Consider the following 21696-nt stretch of genomic DNA (forward strand, 5'->3'; position numbering starts at 1 on the left):
TTTGCAACATGCATTAATTCAGTAATATTATGGCTTTACTTGTAAATAGTGCATACAACATACTGGATTAGAAATCAAATGCAATGACAGAAACCAACTTTTGGCACTTATTGTTTTTGCAGAGAGAATTAAAAAAGTCCTGAAATACATATTCACATAACATAGCTCAATCGATTAGTGCATTTTAAACACAGAGACAACACACTATTCAAATAAATAACTCTTGTGCTACTGGCAGAGAAAGTAACATTTCCTCAAATCTTTATTATGAGAGGAGTAACACTGTCTTAAGTGTCTAGCTACCTCCCTGTGCATACTGCTGGTGCTCTTTGGTGTTGAAGAAGGCAAAGAATATCTTCCTCCAGCCCATGGCGTTGGCTAAGGCCTCCATGTCAGGTGTGAGCTCATCACAGCGACCCCTCACAGTCTGTTCCCAGAACTCTGGCGAGTTGCAGAGCTGGGATAACCCATTCCGTATTGAAATACAACACACACACACACACAGACAGACAGAGAAACACTAGCTCACTAACTAAACCTAGATTATATTTTCCTGACCGTGTTGTAGCCTAACTAGGGCCCTGAGGTTTTCCTTGTCCGTTCAAAAAACTCAGGGCCCTTAATGAAATAATGTGCATATGAAAGACATGTGCTTTTGCAAATTATTTGGCTACACACTATGCACTGGTTTCCTGGACACATATTACACCTAGTCCTGGATTTAAAAGCAATTTCAATGGAAATTCTCCTTAGATTACACTTTTTAGTCCAGGAGTAGATTACATTTATATCTGGGAAACTGGCCCTTTGGGTTTTTAAAGCCCAGGCTCACCTTGTGGAACCTCTTTGTGGTCTGTGCCAGCTGTGCTACGTCTTTCAGTTCCAGGAAGGCCAGGATTTGGAGCAGTAGGTCATTGGGCAGGCGCTCCAGGTAGTCAAAGTTCCCTTGGCACAGTGCTTGGGTGTACTGTAGGATCTGCTGGCCAAACACCACACCTACCTGTTCTAGAGATGGGTAGTACACACCTACTCAGGGCAGTGCACTTTTCAAGACCCCCAACAGAACCATGTGCATCTACACCAAAACAAATAGAGTAGGTGATGTAGGCTTAATATTTTATGGCAGGGACTTGTAATGGAAACCTTACGCTGCATGCGGGCATCTTGCAAAAAGTCATCGTGGGTCATCTTATTTTCTCCAGGTGCAGCTCCCTTGAATTCAATCCGCAAAGAAATCTTCCACGATCTCCATATCACCTGAAGAGAAATAAAAAAATACATAGGCCTGTTATACACTCAGTTCTCTCAAATCATCAGAGCCTTGTAATTAAGCTATATTCAAAGCATGTTGAAACAGAAAAGTTACTTGCAGAAACAAATGTCTGATACATGAGATTGATATGTAGCACTTTAAAGTACAATCATGTCAATGGAGAGCAACACTACCAAATCCAGTGCTGTCTACCATGCCTGCTGTGCTCATGTGTAGCCTTTATCCACAGCCACAGTCCAGCATTGTGCACTTTAACTGTTTTTAACTCCCTGCAATCCGAAGATACATATCAGATGGATGATCAAATATAAGAATTTACCTCAGTTTTAGTGACAGTGAGCTGAAAAAAATCTTTTGTCGGAGGGGGACCCTGACCATTTATTTCAAACACTTTCTTCCCAAGTAGAGACGCCATTTTATACGCCAAATAGTTACCATGACAACGAAGAGAACTGCAAAATATTTTGTGATAATGAGAGCGATTATGTTCGCAATAGTATACATTGAGGGATTGCTAATAATTTAAGTATATAAATAAAATAATGATCAACCCACAATGTCATGCATATTTTCGAGAAACAGTTGTTGGATTAGGGGGTCACGACCCAGCGGATTAATATTTCGCAGCTATCCTACTGTGAGATATATAATTTTAAATTCTCTAAACACAACTGTAGACAATATTACATACGTGTGCTAAATTGTTATTGAATACATGCATTTATTTGGATCAGGTTCTGTTCAGTGTCGACTTTAACAACTCGAAAGTAGTTCCTAGCGGAAGAATGGGGCACTTTAGAGCGGAGGTATATTGCAGTTGCAGGTCCCTCAGCTGATGTGAAGGCTGAGAGAGTGAAGCTGGTGCACTGTCTGTTACAACTACAACACTGGAACAAATAGGTAATAACATAATATATATATATAACGTTCAGTGGCATCTTATTCAATAGTTTGAGGGGCTCATTGAGCGTTTAAGACTGAAATACTTGTGAGGAATGGAGAATCCGTCTCGCGAAAAAAATATGGTTTCCAATTGTCATCTCGAATCCTGTTCCTGCTTTCCTGTTTTTTTGTGTCTGTGTGATGCAAGCAGCAAAGAAGGTTCAGAGGCCATTTCGTTTTGCAACTTGTTTTGCCATAAACATACATTAGGTAGCTAGCGATACAAAATAAGCTCGCTAACCAAACAACAACTCTTGAATTGGACATAGCATAAGGTTAGCCTGTCGGCGAAACAAACATTTTAGCTAGTTAGTTGACTACCAGCTAGCTAGCGTTAGCTTGCTCGCTATCTAGCTAACGTTAGCAGTTATCTTAGCGGAATGCTTTCAGTTAGCGACATTTGTTAGCTGGTTAACACTCACTTTAGCTACATAACCCGAATCATATCGGGGTAAGGTCAACATGTAACGTTAGCTACCTAGCTAATATTAAAAAGCGACTAATTAACGTTAGCTGCCTACCACCTCTTAAAGCTAACGTGTAATTAAATATTGCGTTCCCCGTTAATAAATATAACGGTAACTGTTTGTTTGCCAACACTGTTAGCCAGCCAGCTAACGTTATATAGCTAGGTAACATCACGTCTGGCTAAAGAGAACTAAGCAACCAACTAACTTAACAATGCTAAGTAGCAGTAAGAAACGTTAGCTTCCTATTTGGCTAGGATAGCTAATTAAGTAAACGTTTGTTTAGCTAGCTACCTCAGGTAGCTAACGTTACTTTGTTAAATCTTGCGTTTATTACACGTCGACAGCTGTTATATTACTGAGGCGATACAATAATTATCAACTAGCCAGCGAACTATCGTTAACTATTTAGCTAGATTATGGAAACTTTAGTTTTGTATTTAGTTACTGTTCGCTAGTTAACGACAACATATTGGATAATGCCGTGTGAATGTCGTTGGATGAAGTTCCGACATTCCCTTTGAATACACTATTGCATTAGCGTAGCTATCCTGTCCTAACAAGATAGCTAGCTAGCTAAAGGTTAGCAAGCTTGTTAGCTAGTACAGCTGAATCCTCTGGTGCGAAGTTAATAATAGTCCGACCGATGCTGTCATTTTCGATGGAAAGCTAAGGTAATTGTTATTTAGAGGACATTTGCCAGCCATTCCATTTGAGGTGGTTTCTATGAAAAATGTTTTATTTAGCTACACATTTTTGTGCTGTTGTCTTGATAACGTTCGTTGAACGTTTTTACCACAACAGACCACCAACTACGCATTTTCATGCCACATAGCTGACGTTACATTCATACATAGCTAGCTAATATGTTATTTGCGGACTAGTCCGCATTTTTATATGAATAACCAGACATCTTAGCTAAGTGTAACGCGATAACGTTTGAATCTGAAAGGTACCATACTAGGCTCTTTGTCTATTGCTAGCTAGCTAACGTTACTGTCAAATTGAAATTCTGGGACCGGGTTTGCTAACCACCTAGCTGGTGCTAACTACGTCAGATGAAGGCCTCTTTGTAAAACGAGATAGAAATAAATTATTGTAGGCTAATAAAAGCTGGTTATAATGGAAGCTATCATAGTAACCCAAGTAGTGAACTGTAGATTGTACAGGACTACAGTGGAACATGGTAAACATCAATTGTCAGAGTCGGGACGAATAAATAAACAAAGACTAGGATGTACAGTCAGAGAAGGCCTGGCTAAAATGGCCTTGCAAGCTTGCCAATTGTTCATATTTTGTATTTTCAATATCGCAGTTCATTGGGTCTTAACATGAGTGATGGCATGAAGAATATGTAGCTAGTTTATCAGATTTTAAATGTTTTAACACGTGCATCATAATGAACTCCCTAAATAAATGTTCAAATTCCACCTTTTTGTCCATTCGACTCTTAACATGAGCATTTTTGCAATGGGTAATTAAAGATCATACATTTTCATCATGATAATCTGATCATACATATCGGACTAATATTGACTTAAACTCGCGTGTTTATTATAGCTTAGTTACTGTAACGTTACATGGTGAAGGCCCTTTACTGTTATGTAGCATTGGATTTTGACTTGCTGTATTTTGAGTGCTAGGCCTGAAATATTCATTTGTCTTTGTGCCATATTTCACTGGATATTACTGAAGTGGGTTTGCACAGGGACTTGAGTGATTCATTGATGGTGATATATTGCTCAAAGAAATGCGTAGGTAATTAATGGCAGAAATTTAGATTTCTTTACAAATCAGCTTGTTTGTTTACCTACCAATTTACTGTGACTCTAGGGCTGGGAATTGCCATGGACCTCACAATATGATATTATCAAGATACTTAGGCGCTGATATGATATGTATTGCGACTAACAATTATATGTGTTGTGATTCGATACTGAGATTTTATTGCGATTTGATCTCCCCCAAAAATTGGTCACTATATGTCTTCTGCAGAGTGACAACAGATGCACGAGAACGGGTTTTGGTCACTCATGGAAATAAGTGTTGAAAACTAATTGGCTTCCTATTTAAAAAGATGGAGAACAAGCTATGATGGAAAAATACTAGAGTTTTGGTGTGGGTACAGCAAACAAGCACTAAAATAATGCAATATATAATTTGTCCTGCATATTTTTTTTGTACATCAATTAAACGTCAGCTTTTAAGTTATTTCACTACATAGCCTATTTGTTTGATAAAATATAAATGCAACATCCAACCATTTAAAAGATTCTACTGAGTTACAGTTCATTTAAGGAAATCTGTCAATAGAAATAAATTTGTCAGGCCCTAATCTATGGATTTCACATGAAGGGTCTTTACCTTTTAGAAAACCAGTCAGAATGTGGTGTGACCACCACTTGCCTCATGCAGCGCGACACATCTCCTTCGCATAGAATTGATCAGACTGTTGATTGTGGAATGTTGTCCCACTCCTCTTCAATGGCTGTGCAAAGTTGCTGGATATTGGCAGGAACTGGAACATGGTGTCGTGTATATGTTGATCCAGAGTATCCCAAACATGCTCAGTATGTGAAATGTCTGAGTATGCAGGCCATGGAAGAACTGGGACATTTTCAGTATACAGGAATTGTGTACAGATCCTTGCGACATGAATCGCATGACGTTGGGCCTCGGGATCTCGTCACGGTATCTCGGTGCATTGAAATTGCCATTGATAAAATAAAGTTTGTTGTCCTTATCTTATGCCTGCCCATACCATAATCCCACCACTACAATGGGGCAATCTGTTCACAATGTTGACATCAGCAAACCGCTCGCCCACACGATGACACGTCTGCCATCTGCCTTGTACAGTTGAAACCGGGATTAATCCATGAAGAGCACCCATCTCCAGCATGCCAGGGGCCATCAAAGGTGAGCATTTGACCACTGAAGTCAGTTACAATGCCGAACCACTGTCATGTCAATACCCCGGTGAGGATGACGAGCACACCGATCTTCCCTGAGACAGTTTGTGCAGAAATTCTTCTGTTGTGCAAACCCACAGTTTCATCAGCTGTCCGCTGGACTCCGACGTACCCACAGGTGAAGAAGTCGGATGTGGAGGTCCTGGGCTGGCGTGGTTACATGTCGTCTGCAGTTGTGAGGCCAATTGGACTTTATGCCAAATTCTCTGAAACTGCATTGGAGGTGGCCAATTGTGCTCTCCCTCAACTTGAGACATCTGTGGCATTGTGTTGTCTGTCAACTGAATATTTTTGTGACTTTTTATCGTCCACAGCACAAGGTGCAACTATAATAATGATGCTGTTTAATCAGCTTCTTGATATGCCACACCTGTCAGGTGGATTGATTATTTATTTATTTATTTATTTATTTATATATATATATGCAAAGGAGAAATGCTCACTAACAGGGATGTAAACAAATTTGTGCACAGACACTTTTTGTGCATATGGAACATTTCTGGGATCTTTTGATTTCAGCTCATGAAACATGGGATTAACACTTAGATGTTGCCTTTATATTTCTGTTCACTATAGAATATGGAATCTCGAAGTTGCCAGTTGCAGAAACAAAGGGTATTTTTTTTGTGTGTGCGCACATAATCATCATACACCATATCATCTTCATTTGGAAGATATATAGATTGAATGTCAGCCATAATATAAGACATTGTCTTGTATCCTGATTTTTACTTGACATAGACCCTATTTCCAATGTGATTGTCTCCCTTTCCTTCCAATTAGGACTTAGGCTGTTCATTTCCTCTGTAATATGTTTCGGTAGCAGTAGGCCTACATTGCATTGTCAAAATAAAGGTTAAATAAATTAATCTGGGAACTCCGCTAACCTGTTACTTTCAGCCTCTGGCATTCTCACTTCAATTATGTCTGTTAGAAGACAAATGGGAATATCTAGTTATCCAAATATATAATTTGGTGAATTTATTCATTTCAAACTGCAACATTTATCTTATGAAATCTAGCGTTTTTTAAAATTCTATTCCGGAATTGAGTCTTGCGCAACGAAGAACACGCCATTGGTATCTCAATAATATCAAGGTTGGAGAGAACTGTCAGTTATGCTACCCATGATTTGAATTCGTGGCCTGTACGATATCACAATCATTTTCCAATATAACTTGGCTGTAGATGCGTGGGTTGTTCAGTAACAAAATCGATGAATGCGCATCTTCGGGGCAAACAAAAGTCAACTCCAAAGGATTATTGATGTGAAATGTATATTTATATATTTTTTATTTAACCTTTTAACTAGGCAAGTCCAGCTAAGAACTTTCTTATTTACAATGACTGCCTAGTCTCAGATGTATTTATGTTTTCAAATAAACATTATTTTATTTTTTAGTTAACTAGTGAATTTTAGCCATATTATCATAGCGGTCAAATAAGTCCAAATAAGACATTTCAGTCATAAACAGCGCTGTGCTTCAAGCATTGCGAAGAGCTGCGGTCGACCAATTTTAATTAGGGCAGATTTCAAGTTTTCATAACAATAGATAATTGGCATTTTTGGATGCCGATTTACATTGCAATCCACAAGGAGACTGCGTGGCAAGCTGACCACCTTGTTACGTGAGTGAAGCAAGGAGCCAAGGTAAGTTGCTAGCTAGTATTAAACTTACCTTATTAAAAAAAATCAATCTTCACATAACTAGTGATTAACTACACATGGTTGATATTTACTAGTTTAACTAGCTTGTCCTGCGTTGCATATAATCAATGCGGTGTCTGTTAATTTATCATCGAATCACAGCCTACTTCGCCAAACGGGGTGACGATTTAACAAAAGCACATACGCGAAAAAAGCACAATCGTAGCACCAATGTACTTACCGTAACCATAAACGCCAATGCCTTTATTGAAATCAATACACAGGTATATATTTTTAAACCTGCATATTTAGTTAAAAGAAATTAATGTTAGTAGGCATTATTAGCTAGGGAAATTGTCACTTCTCGTGCGTTCAGTGTAAGCAGAGTCAGGGTATATGCAGCAGTTCGGGCCGCCTGGCTCGTTGCGAACTGTATGAAGACTGTTTCTTCCTTATAAAGATCGTAATTAAATTGCCAGAATTTTACATAATTCTGACATAACATTGAAGGTTGTGCAATGTAACAACAACATTTAGACTTATGTTTGTAACCTGTTCAATAAAATATGGAATGGTTCTGTATTTCACTGAAAGAATAAACTTTTTGTTTTCGACATGATTGTTTTCGGATTTGACCATATTAATGACCCAAGGCTCGTATTTCTGTGTGTTTTATTATATTATAATTAAGTCTATGATTTGATAGAGTAGTCTGACTGAGCGGTGGTAGGCAGCACCAGGCTCGTAATCATTCATTCAAACTGCACTTTCCTGCATTTGCCAGCAGCTCTTCGCAATGCTTGAAGCACAGCGCTGTTTATGACTTCAAGCCTATCAACTCCCGGGATTAGGCTGGAAATATTAAAGTGCCTATAAGAAAATTCAATCGTCAAAGGCATATGAAATACAAACGGTATAGAGAGAAATAGTCCTATAATAACTACAACTTAAAACTTCTTAACCCGGAATGTTGAAGGCTCATGTTAAAAGGAACCACCCGCTTTCGTATGTTCTTAGTAAGGAACTTAAACGTTAGCTTTTTTTACATGGCAAATATTGCACTTCTGTTTTTTTGCATTATTTAAACCAAATTGAACATGTTTCGTTATTTATTTGAGACTAAATTCATTTTATGTATTATATTTTAAAATAAGTGTTCATTGTTCATTCACCATTGTAATTGTCATTATTACAAATATATAAAAATTGGCCGTTTAAATTTAAAAAAAAATATATATATATATTAAATCGATATCGTGTTTTTGTTTGGTCCTCCAATATTCGGTATCAGCATAATTGGTTGACCTCTACTATCAAGTCACAACTATCTGACACAACTAGCTGAAACAAACCACCTACATTTCCCAACATGGCACATTCTTGCTATTGAAAGATCAGATAGCTAGAGACAATTGTAAAACACAGCCTTTGCCCTATAGATGCACAATTTCATGACCCTGTCAGGCAACAAGTCCTCAGCTGGTCATATTCACCACTGCAGCGGGGGAGGGCGAAAGTATGCTTATTTTGTGTAATGGTATATGCACCCACTCCATTGTGTATTGTTATCCCTGTATTTCATGACCCTACTCCCCAACACACCAACCCCACTTTAGTTGAGAATGCAAATGGTGGCAGTAGGTGCATGGAACACCCTCTGAGTTGGTTCTCCGAAGACTCTGTATGCTTTCTTCAGTGATTGGCTATGACAAGCATACACGCAGACTCTTAGTAATGGGTTACCCCCGGTGACCTGGAGACGATGTAGACTAAGGACAATTAGTGTCTGTTCTCTCTATTCTAATCTATACTGAACAAAACTATAAATGCACAAGCTTGTTGTGCATTATTTCTGCTCATGAAACCTGAGACCAGCACATTACATGTTGTGTTTTATATTTTTGTTCAGTGTAGGTCTCTTCATGTTCCCAGGATAATACTTAGCCTAGATGTGTTGGCTTATGTGATCTTGTGATTTTTAACGCTATCTGCGTAGTTTAGTTTTTTGTGGACAGTCATTTTGGGCCTGTCGTCATTGTCTCTGTTTGGATCAATCCGCCCTCTAGATTTGGGCTGATTAGATTTCAGAGCTGTATGAAGCCGTGTGATGTGTTTTGGCTTGAGGCTCATTGATCTCGCGGGCTGCCCTGTGCCGCCTCCAAACAAATGGTCATGTGTAACGTGAGTAATATGATTTTCCACTAATTGGTCTTTTGACCAATCACATTAGATATTTTTCTGATCTGATTGATTGAAAAAAAGTTGGGCTGCCTGTAAACGCCTCCAATGTGGTTTTGAGAGTGATAATGTGGGGTTAAGGGGCAAATTTTTTTTTTTTTCAAACTGGAGCATTGATTGCATCAACAGCCACCACCAACACATGTTAATTGTTTTTTACTTGGTTTTGGAACATGTCACTCACATCCTGATGTCTCACCCACGATCTGATGTGTTTTTCTTTTCTCTCCTCCTCGGTCTAGTGAATGGTAGTGTCTAGAAAGGGTATGTCCCTTCAGGAGAGAGGTGCCAATGTCCAACCGGCCTAATTCCAATCCAGGGGGGTCACTGCGCCGTTCACAGAGGAACACTGCTGCGGCCCAGCCACAAGACCATACAGTCGCGGGAAGGTAAGCCACCCAGCACATTTTAATATCTTTCTCGTTTGTGTTATGTATTGGAGTCTGCTTGTACATGTGAGGGCATGCTTGAAGCTGTTCTCTACTGTATAGTCTTCTCTACTTTTCTCAAAATGGCTGCCATTATTCCTGTTCACCATTTGATATTAGAACTTTAATACGGATCTAAACCTTATCAGAGCTGGCGCTGATAACGTTCATTCTGTTTCGAAATATTTCTTAAGCTTTTCCAATGTGTTTAAGTGAAAGGAAAAGCATTGTGGGGTATTTTATATTAATCTACCAGTACACCTGCATTTGGGTTGTTTTTGCACAGTGTTGTACAGAAGCATTCCTTGGAGCAGTACAGGATGGGTGAACAATGATAGGGGAATAACTAAGTATTTTATTCATGGTATGGAGTGATCACGCAAAACCCACACTCACTTGCTCTTTAATTCCCAACCTTACAGGTTGCAGTCAGAGCAGGTAAAACATAAAACAAATTCCCCTCCTGAAAGTAGAAGACCTAAATCTAAGGCTTCCAAAGCCGCACCCAGCTCAGCCTCTGGCCAGTCCAGGGGGCACGGCTCAAGAAGGTACCCCTCCTCTCTCCTTAGCACTCACTGTGTGTTTGTGGGGTCTGCTTTTGACAATTAGACTATTGCACTTAAATAAAAATGTGTTTTCAATATGGTTTGTTTTATATCTATTTCGCTCTTGGCTATTCACTCTAGGCCTAAATTAATTGAATGGAAGCATTGTACTTGATCGCTTTGTCTTTCCAGTTTAGAAACTGTGCTAAAAGGTTCTCTTTTTCCTGGCAGTAGCAGTCTGTCACTGTCTGTGGCTTCATTTGTGCTGCAAGACGACCCAGACGCCGCAGGGACATCCGAGCGAGAGCCAACAGGCCACCAATCCAAGAGTGAAGGCACCACCCGAGGGTTGAAGAGAAGTTCTACACCTGATCTCAACAACACCTACACCCCCACCCCAGCCAAGAAGTCCAAATCCCACCCTCCACCCAGAGACCATACCACTGAGTCCAAGAAAGGCCCTGCCAAGTCCTCCAAGAAGAGACCCCTGGCTCCAGAGCTGCCCACGCCCACAGGCCGCGGCCAGAGCAGCAAGAGCGGGGCCTCTGGGGCCTCACCAACCCAGAAACGGAAGAAGGCTGACTCCCTCCCCGGTCTGAGCAGCACTGCTGGGTCCCTCCCCAACCGTACCGACGGCAGATCTGCAAAACCCACCAAGCTGGCGTCGAAATCGGCCGCCTCAGCCAAAGCTGGGTGTAGCACCGTGACTGACTCCTCCTCTTCTGCCTCCACCTCTTCTTCCTCCTCCACCGGCCCAAACAGTGCCACTTCCACGCAGGGCGCCAGGCTCAAGCAGGGCAAAGACCAGAACAAGGCACGTCGCTCCCGCTCCGCCTCCAGCCCTTCCCCACGCCGAAGCACCCGCGACAGGGAGCAGGCCAAAGCTGCAGTCTCGTCCAAGTTTGAGTGGGCCTCCCGCTTCAGTCCCAAAGTCAATCTGCCAAAGCCCAAATTGTCCCTACCTGGCTCCTCCAAGCCCGAGACCTCCTCCAAACCTGGGCCCTCAGGACTACAAGCCAAACTAGCAAGTGAGTCTGTCCCGCCCTCTCCTCATACCTGTGCACCGTTTCCCTTCAACCAAGGGGGAGTTGGGTTTGGGGTGCTCATATTTGTAATTGTCAGCCAGCCAGGGTCAAATCATTGCTGCCTTTGGAGGGTTTGGCATGGTGCTCTGGTAGAGGTTACTTTTCGGGATTAAATGTCACAGGGACAGGACCCCTGTTGCGGCGTCAGTTACAGAAACTCACTCTGCACTGGGATCTGCTGCTGCTGCCGGGGTGACTGCTTCTCACGCCAGGCACAATCCACTCCACCACACACACACACACACTCACTCCAAGCGGGGATTAACCCTGCTCAGACAGTCAGTGCTCATAAACATGCACGGACATAACCTTGCGGATAAACTCCCATAGACACAAGTGTAACTGATATAGGCAGTCCCAATTGTCGTCTTTGTTCCCTTTTGGCCCGAACCCTTCAATGTTTAGTGTCTGGATTAGCATCACAGGGTAGTGACTCAACTGGTGGTTGGTGGCTCAACTGTAGCCTGTGGCACAAATGGATATTTTGTAAAGGAAGGACACTGAATAACTACAGCACCTCAAGTGTTGGGTGGTAAGGGCTAGCTATTGTGCTCAGAGGCATTTAAAATACTTTTGCTTTCAGATCAGACACAATCAGCCCTGAGGTTACGGAGGTCACACCACAGCGACGCGCTGTGAGGGTTGTAGTGTAGGATGGTCAGACCGCTGCTGTGGTGTGTTTTGAAGTGAATGACTGCATGGCTCCAAATGTCCAAAGTCTCATACAGTTTGAGTTTAAAGCTCATAGGTGGGTTAGGGGGGAGGTGTCAAGAATGTAGTGCATGCGGGCGAGTGGAAGATGATCAGGGATTCAGCGGTGGGTCAATGTGTTCTGGGTTGGGGATCTAAGATGGTAACCGAGGCTAGGCACGCTGCCACAGGGCCCAGCTCCAAACATGTGCCTGCTCTGAGAGGCCCTGACCAGACTGCCCTGCCTGCCTGCCGGTTGACTAGCAAGCGTCAGGTTCTCACTGGGGAGGGGAGCAGAGAGTGATTCACACACATTTATTAAGTAGGGAGGGGCACAGATTGTCACTTCTAGTGCACGCTGTCACACACACACTCAACATCTATTCTCAGTCTCTGTGGAGTCTGCTGCTATGATGGTGAGTAAGCCAGAATGCATGGTGGAGTACGAGGTGTAGCTGTGATGGCGCGCAACAGGCTTTCTGCTGTAGCAACAATATAGTGCCATTTGGATTCTTCTGTTGGGGAACTGGTGGTGTTAATTGGTGAGGGGTGTGTGTGGTTGCGTTTGTGACTACTTGTCTGCTGACAGCCCCTGTATTGTATGTGTGTTGGGAAAAGGTCAGTCATATCTTTTCACTCTGTGTTGGGACCCTCAGGTTTAGCATGAAGGTTGTTCTGTTCTAGGTCTGTACTAGTGAGAGAGGCTATTTATACTCTCCCAGCGTCTGTGGCACTGGGCTCTCGACTGAGAAACACCAGAGCTGTCCGTGTATGACTGTGCTCCCTGGGTGGCTCTTACTGTTATTAGTGACTGGTGCCGACCCCCTCTGAACCAGACCTTGCTTTTGACCGTTATGTCACGTGTCAACCACTAACTACTACTGTATTTAGCCAAGGTGGCTGGCTTCAGTTAACCAGGTTTGGGGTAAAAAACAAAAACAAAAAAAACAACTGTAGGTATTAAACTGAAATTCCAGTTTATCTACTGGGGAAAACACTGGTTATTACTGTCCAAACCGTTCAGGTTGGTTGGAATATCTAAGCCACCAGTTGGTTAGGAATGGTTGTAGACTAAACTAACATTATAGAAAGGTGCGTCTGCGTAGCTTAATCATTTGCAAACAAATAATTCCTTTTAACTGATGGATAAACTGGTTATCCTGATAGCGCAATCTAACACCTCTAGTGGCCCACTATCACTGTGAGTTATCCTCTTTTGCCTTGGCTGTTTAGTCATTGGCTCCTTGTTTCTCTTATCAGGTTTGAGGAAGTCCACTAAGAAGCGCAGCGAGTCTCCTCCAGCAGAGCTCCCCAGCTTTCGGCGGAGCACACGTCAGAAGACCACGGGCTCCTGCGCCAGCACCAGGTACTACAGCCTCACACTGCTCTCAATGTCATCTCAATTTCTCCAGTCTAAAGACCCAAGTCAATTGTAGTCGGTTGTATTTCGGTGTTCGCAAAAAGTATTTAACAATACATCCAATATTTTATGGAAGTAGGTGGCTTCCTTGGCAATACCTAATGAAATTGTCCCTGAGATGTTAATCTTTCAGTGCATTACGGAAGTGTGTTGTCAGTCATAACATGTTTAAAAGGGAAAATCCACTCCAGACATGAAACACCTGTCAATTTGGCTATAGTCTATGTTCTATGAGTGGGTAAAATAACTATTTTCACCATGTCAAGTTAGAAGTTAAATCAGTCTGTGAAATCGTGTTGTAATGCATTATCATAGGGTTCTCACCACACACGCGTACTTCCCTGGGGGAAAGATTCAGAATCTCCTTATTGCTGCCCTTCAGAATTAGCCTACTTTTAGGCTTTTTTTGTATTTTACACTGTTGGGGTAGAAATCGGAGTATAATGCTTGAGTGGATGTCAACACAAATACATGTTAATGTCATCACCAATCAACTGCATCACAATTAAAACGTCTTCAACTACCACCACCAATTTTATATGGCTAGCTATGCTACCAACTTATACAAATGGGAGTTAGCAGACATTTTTCCAAACCTGAAAATTCTGACTGTTGTGAGCCTATTAAAATTCCTAAACTGGGACAAAAATCCTCTTTGTTAGACCAGATTCTTTGAATGTCCTCCACATGTGGACTTTGTGTGTGTGTGTGTGTGTGTGTGTGTGTGTGTGTGTGTGCGCACAAAGTTGAAGTCGGAAGTTTACATACACCTTAGCCAAATGCATTTAAAGGCAGTTTTTCACAATTCATGACATTTAATCCTAGTAAAAATTCCATGTTTTAGGTCACCACTTTATTTTAAGAATGTGAAATGTCAGAAATAATAGTGATTTCTTTCTTTCATCACATTCCCAGTGGGTCAGAAGTTTACGTACACTCAATTAGTATTTGGTAGCATTGCCTTTAACTTCTTATGGCTTGCGGAACCCCTCGACAACATTCCGCTGAAAGGGCAGCATGCGAAATTCAAAAATATTTTTTAGAAATATATCACTTTCATACATTCACAAGTTCAATACACCAAATTAAAGAAACTTCTTGTTAATCTACCCATCGTGTCCGATTTCAAAAAGGCTTTACAGCGAAAGCGCAACAAATGATTGTTCGGTCAGAGCCTAGTCACAAACACACACAACCGGTTTCCAGCCAAAGAGAGGAGTCACATCACTAACCTTTGCTCTTCATCAGATGACACTCATAGGAATTCATGTTACACAATACATGTATGTTTTGTTCGATGAAGTGCATATTTATATTCAAAAATCTGTTTACATTGGCGCATTACGTTCCGTAATGTTTTGCTTCCAAAACATCCGGTGATTTTGCAGAGAGCCACATCAATTTACAGAAATAGTCATCATAAACTTTAATATAAGATACAAGTGTAATGCACAGAATTAGAGATATACTTCTCCTTGATGCAACCGCTGTGTCAGATTTAATTTTTTTTATTTTCGGAAAAAGCAAACCATGCAATAATCTGAGTACGGCGCTCAGACAACAAACCAAGCCATAGTTGCCATGTTGGAGTCAACAGCAGTCAGAAATGGCATTATAAATATTCACTTACCTTTGATCTTCATCAGAATGCACTCCCGGGAATCCCTGTTCCACAAATGTTTGTTTTGTTCGATAAAGTCCATTTATATCCAAATACCTCCTTTTGTTAGCACGTTCAGGTCACAAATCCAAACTCACGACGCGCGGGCAGGTCCAGGTGAAAAGGCATATTACAGTTCGTAGAAACATGTGAAACAATCTTTAGGATGTTTTTATCATAAATCTTCAATAATGTTCCAACCGGAGAATTCCTTTGTCTTCAGAAATGCAATGGAACTCAAGCTAACTCTCACGTGAACGCGTGTGACCAGCTCATGCCACTCTGACAGACCACTGACTTATTCAGCTCCCATTCCCCCCTCCTTCACAGTAGAAGCATCAAAAAAGGTTCTAAACTTGACACCTATTGGAAGCCTTAGGAAGTGCAATTTGACCCCATAGACACTGTATATTCGATAGGCAAAGAGTTGAAAAACTACAAACCTCAGATTTCCCACTTCCTGGTTGGATTTTTCTCAGGTTTTTGCCTGCCATATTAGTTCTGTTATACTCAGACATCATTTAAACAGTTTTCAGAGGTTTTTCTATCCAATACTACTAATAATATGCATATATTAGCATCTGGGACAGAGTAGCAGGCAGTTTCCTCTGGGCATGCTAAAGTTAAATTGTTTAACTTGGGTCAAATGCCACCACTGATAGATTATCGAATAGATATGTGAAAAACACCTTGAGGATTGATTCTAATCAACGTTTGCCATGTTTCTGTCGATATTATGGAGCTAATTTGGAAAAAAGTTTGGCGTAAGTGACTGCATTTTCCGGTCTTTTTCTTAGCCAAACGTGATGAACAAAACGGAGCTATTTCAGTTGGCTTCTCATCAGAAGCAAACGGAAAAATACTGCAGCTGGAGATTACGCAATAATTGCGACGGAGGACACCAAGCGACCACATGGTAGATGTAGTCTCTTATGGTCAATCTTCCAATGATATGCCTACAAATACGTCACAATGCTGCAGACACCTTGGGGAAAACGTAAGCTGACTCCTAGCTCCTTCACAGCCATATAAGGAGTCATTGGCATAAGGCGATTTCAAACAATGCGGCACTTCCTGATTGGATTTTTATCTGGGTTTTTTCTGTAACATCAGTTCTGTGGCACTCAGACAATATCTTTGCCGTTTTGGAAACGTCAGTGTTTTCTTTCCAAAGCTGTCAATTATATATATATAGTTGAGCATCTTTTTGTGACAAAATATCTTGTTTAAAACGGGAACATTTTTCATCCAAAAATTAAAATAGCGCCCCCTATATCCAAGAAGTTAAAGAAACTTCTCCTTAATGCAACCGCTGTCAGATTTCAAAAATACTTTACGGCGAAAGCGCACTTTGCGATTATGTTAGGTCAGCGCCTAGCCACAGAACCATACAGCCATTTTCCAACCAAGGAGAGGTGTCACAAAAGTCAGAAATGGCGTTAAAATTAATCGCTTACCTTTGATCTTCATCTGGTGGCACTCCCAGGTCTCCGTGTTAGACAATAAATGTTCGATTATGTCCAAAAAAACTCAGTTTTGTTGGTGCCTTTAGATCAGTAATCCAAAGGCACAATGCGTGCTCACAACATCCAGACGAAAAGTTTTAAAAAGTACAATAAAAGTTCATATGAAACATGTCAAACAATGTTTAAATCAATCCTCAGGTTGTTTTTGTCATAAATAATCAATATTTCAACCGGACAAAAGCTTCGCCAATAGAAAAGGAGAAACGAGGAAGGCGTGCTCCCTATCACGCACTTGGCTCATGTCTGGAAATTTCCACTGTCCACTCATCGAACAAGTTTTTCAGAGTAAAAGCCTGAAACAATGCCTAAAGACTGGCCACATGTAGAGGAAGCCATAGTGAACTGGGTCCTAAGTCTTTGTAAGGGTAGATAGGCTTTCAATGGAAAAACAGCCTTTCAAAATAATAGTACATCCTGGTTGGATTTTCCTTAGGTTTTCGCCTGCCATATCAGTTCTGTTATACTCAGACATTATTTTAACAGTTTTGGGAACTTGAATGTTTTCTATCCAAATCTACTAATTATATGCATATCCCCTCTTATGGGCCTGAGTAACAGGCAGTTTAATTTGGGCAGGCTTTTCATCCGGAGGTGAAAATACTGCCCCTACCCAAGAGGTTTATTAAGAGTTGACTCTTCAAGTGGGATGATTTCAAAGAACAACAAAAGGGGAATATTGAGTGATCCCCAATGATCCATCGCATCTCCCAAAAATGTTTTCAACATACATCTGTGGAATGGTAGTCTAGAAACTAAAGCCTTGGTTGTCTTCCTCTCAGGCGTCCATGTCTTCTCCCTGGACCTCAATGTCCACTTCTTAAACATCAGACTCTGAGGACTCATCTTCACCGTCAACCTGGTTGAGGATGGCTTGTTATCAGGCTCATAAAGTCTCAAATTTCCCTGGATTGCCACCAATTTTTCAACCCTTGTATTGGTCAGCCTGTTGTGTGCTTTGGTGTGTGTGTGTGTTCCTAGACAAGGACCAGTTGCGCTCTGAAGTGGCTGATGTTGGTTGGATTTGGAGGATGATGGAGGCAACAGGGGAAGAGCCTCCGATCCACAAAGTTCCTTCCATCAGGTGGCTGATGAGATGTTGGCACGACTGCCATATTGCATCTCCATCCCAAAGCCCTTGCTTGGATGTGTACTTCGCCAGACTGACAAAAACCTTGCCCTCATCCAGGCCAAGGTGACGAGACATGGTAGTGATGACACTATAGGCCTTGTTGATCTCTGCACCAGACAGGATGCTCTTGCCAGCATACTTGGGGTCCAACATGTATGTTGAGGTATGTATGGGCTTCGGGCAGAAGTCTTCACGCTTTTTGATGCATTTCAGAACTGCAGTTTCCTCTGCCTGGAGCAACCGTGAAGTGGGCAAGACAGTATGGATTTCTTCTCTTACATCTACAAGCAGAGTCTGAACATCAGACAGGATGGCATTATCTCCCTCAATCTGTGCAATGGCTACTGCTATAGGTTTCAGGCTGCTTACCACTCTCTCCCAAAATACATCATCCAGGAGGATCCTCTTGATGGGGCTGTCCATATCGGCAGACTGTGTATATACAGCCATTTCTGGGAGAGACTCCTTCCCCTCCAGGAGACTGACAAACATGACAACACCACCCCAATGGGTGTGGCTAGGCCAGCTTCAATGTAGTGCTCTTATTCTTCCCACTTTGCTTGGTGAGGTAGATTGCTGCTTTAACTTGATGACCCTTCACATACCTAACCATTTCCTTGGCTCTCTTGTAGAGTCTATCCATTGTCTATCCATTGTTTTCAGCGCAATGATGTCCTTGATGAGCAGATTCAATGCATGAGCAGCAGAGCCAATGGGTGTGATGTGAGGGTAGGACTCCTCCACTTTAGACCAAGCAGCCTTCATGTTTGCAGCATTGTCTGTCACCAGTGCAAATACTTTCTGTGGTCCAAGGTCATAGATGACTGCCTTCAGCTCATCTGCAATGTAGAGACCGGTGTGTCTGTTGTCCCTTGTGTCTAGGCTCTTGTATAATACTGGTTGAGGGGTGGCGATTATGTCGTTTTTTTCCCTTGCCCACCAACATTCGATCACCCGTCAGAGATGATTGCAATAGTCTGCTTTCTCTATGGTTTTCTTGACCTTCACTTGAACTCTGAACTCTGCATCCAGCAAATGAGTAGATGCTGGGCGAAGAGCATTCAGAAATCTCTTCCAATACACATTGCCTGCGAGCATCAGAGGTGAACCAGTTGCAAACACAGCTTGAGCAAGACATTCATCAGCATTTCTCGGACTACGTTCCTCCATTCAGTCAAAAAACAAATTCTGATTCCAGGATGGCCATGAGCTGTTGCTATCTATAAGGTGTCTGATTCATAATTTTCACCTCGAATAGAAGTAGAGGACAGAGTGAGCATTGAGGGAACTTTATGCACTTGGCCAAATAATTCTGCATCTTTGTTGCATTCTTCACATATGATTTGGCACAGTATTTGCAAATGTACACATTTTCCTTCTACATTAGCTGCAGTGAAATGTCTCCACACATCAGATAGCATTTTCCTGTAAAGATGAGAAAAGAATGAGAGAAAAAAATAAAATTCTATGTACAGATAAAAAGTTAAGCAGTTATATTAAACAACTTCTTTGTAAGGTGTTTTAAAATGAAACATTTGTTAGCAGGCTCACGCAAGCTAAAACCAACTAGCATAAATTGTTAATAAGTTAGAAATGATTTAAGCACACTTTGCTGTAGGTTACTATTTACTAGCTAACAAAAAAATCATGTCATATAAAATATATTGACCCCACCCAGTATTGTAATCAAAACTTCCCAGAAAGCATGTAGTTCTTGGCTCAGACAGTGTAGTAGTGTGGGCTCAATAGCATCTCATTGGTGTGCAAGATCTTGAGAATCAGCTGTACATGTGATGGAAGAATGCACTGTGCATGCAGAGGGTTGCAATTCCATTGAATTGGGGATAGTTTAACCAAAATATGCCACACAACCTAGAATTGCCTTGTGTATCCCACAAATAAGGTTCACTGTTGTAAGCTAACTATTTTTTTTTTTAAATGAATTTAAGCAAAATTCCCAGGCTTAACTTCCCATTGGAATATTTTGGAAAATTTTCCAGAATTTATTGGAAAATTTCCAACCCTTTGGAACTCTAGTAAACTTATGTTCACATTGTGAAAGAGCAAGTGTGAGTCAGTGGTTCCTTATGACCAGGAATGTCAGTTGTGCGCTGTCTTGTTTGACCGTGGGCTCTGTGATCTAGTTGTTTGCTGCGCCGTCACTCACTGTCCCCCTCTGCCTTTTTCTCCCCCCCTGTCTGTGCAGTCGGCGAGGCTCAGGCCTGGGCAAGCGCGGGGCAGCCGACGCTCGCCGACAAGAGAAGATGGCCGACTCGGACAACAACCAGGACGGGGCCAACTCCTCGGCCGCCCGCACTGACGAGGCCCCGCAGGGGGCTTCAGGTACAGGTACCTACTGCTGCTAGGACACAGTTTTTCCTTCTCAGCTCGCATGGTCAGGCAAAACTCAGTGGTACATGACCTGCTTGTGGTAGCAGAGATTCTCTCCCCATGGCCCTTTCATGGCTCAAAACATTTGGACTATCCAAAGAATTTCTGGTATGCGTTTGGTTTAAACGCATAGGAGCCAGCCAAAGCTTGGTGTAGCCTCTGCTTGGTTTGTGTGCATCTATACTAAAATATCGTTGACTTTATTACTAGTCCTGCCTGGGTTTGTATAACCCTTTAAATCAAATCCAATTTTATTGGTCACATACACATGGTTAGCAGATTGCGAGTGTAGCGAAATGCTTGTGCTTATGTTTTTGACAGTGCAGCAATATCTAACAAGTAGTCTAACAATTCCACAGCTACCTATTACACACATCTAAGTAAAGGAATGGAATAATAATATATAAATATATGGATGAGGACTGAGCAGCGTAGACGAGATGCAATAATGGTATAATTTACAGTATATGCATATGAGATGAGTAATGCAAGATATGTAAACATTATTAAAGTGGCATTTTAAGTGACTAGTGATCCATTTGTTAAAGTGGCCAGTGATTTCAAGTCTGTGGGCAGCAGCGCCTCTGTGTTAGTGATGGCTGTTTAACACTCTGATGGCCTTGATATAGAAGCTGTTATTCTGTCTCTCGGTCCCAGCATTGATGCACCTGTACTGACCTGGCCTACCTTATGAGAGAAATCGGTTGTCATTCTGATAATGAAAATAGTGGTGTAACAGTTCGTTTTTATTTCTCTCTCTCCAGCTTCTAGCTCAGTGGCTGGAGCTGTAGGGATGACCACATCCGGTGAGAGTGAGTCCGATGACTCTGAAATGGGCAGACTCCAAGGTATGACGATCACAGCTTTCCTTAGATACAGGTTCCAGGGGCCTCCTGAGTGGCACAGTATTTTAAGGTACTGCATCGCAGTTGCTAGCTGTGCCACTAGAGCCTGTTTCAAGTTCAGGCTCTGTCGCAGCTGGCCGTGACCGGGAGACCCATGGGGCGGCGCACAATTGGCCCAGCGTCGTCCGGGTTAGGGGAGGGTTTGGACAGCAGGGATAGCCTTGTCCCATCGCGCTCTAGCGCCTCCTGTGGCGGGCTGGACACATGCACGCTGACACAGTCACCAGGTATACGGTGTTTCCTCCGACACATTGGTGTGGCTGATTTCCGGGTTAAGCAGGCATTGTGTCAACAAGCAGTGTAGCTTGGTTGGGTTGTGTTTCGGAGGACGCATGGCTCTCGACCTTCGCCTCTCCCGAGTCCGTACGGGAGTTAGT

General features: G+C 42.0%; 2 protein-coding genes across 12 annotated transcripts in view; one reads left to right on the top strand and one right to left on the bottom strand.

The window, feature by feature from the left end:
- Positions 1-248: 248 nt before the first annotated feature.
- On the bottom strand, positions 249-1688 carry fbxo36a (F-box protein 36a). The gene is made up of 4 exons (XM_024445775.1): positions 1593-1688; positions 1149-1257; positions 833-1005; positions 249-457 (listed from the first exon to the last, which is right to left on the bottom strand). The coding sequence occupies exons 1-4, from the start codon at positions 1686-1688 to the stop codon at positions 296-298; spliced, it is 540 nt and encodes a 179-aa protein (XP_024301543.1). The 3' UTR covers positions 249-295.
- A 368-nt stretch (positions 1689-2056) lies between these two features.
- LOC112266907 (E3 ubiquitin-protein ligase TRIP12) overlaps positions 2057-21696 on the top strand; it is a 50210-nt gene continuing 30570 nt past the window's right edge. For 2 of the 11 annotated variants that reach the window (XM_024444819.2, XM_024444825.2), the window contains exons 1-7: positions 2057-2173; positions 9783-9929; positions 10391-10516; positions 10745-11541; positions 13549-13654; positions 20221-20372; positions 21179-21262. In XM_024444819.2, coding sequence (XP_024300587.1) covers positions 9832-9929; positions 10391-10516; positions 10745-11541; positions 13549-13654; positions 20221-20372; positions 21179-21262 — 1363 coding nt within the window. In that variant the 5' untranslated portion in view covers positions 2057-2173; positions 9783-9831. The remainder of the gene's footprint in view (positions 2174-9782; positions 9930-10390; positions 10517-10744; positions 11542-13548; positions 13655-20220; positions 20373-21178; positions 21263-21696) is intronic. The other 9 variants (XM_024444822.2, XM_024444823.2, XM_024444826.2 and 6 more) reach the window with 9 other exon arrangements.

The sequence above is a fragment of the Oncorhynchus tshawytscha genome, linkage group LG14 (genome assembly GCF_018296145.1).
Source record: "Oncorhynchus tshawytscha isolate Ot180627B linkage group LG14, Otsh_v2.0, whole genome shotgun sequence".
Taxonomy (NCBI): domain Eukaryota; kingdom Metazoa; phylum Chordata; class Actinopteri; order Salmoniformes; family Salmonidae; genus Oncorhynchus; species Oncorhynchus tshawytscha.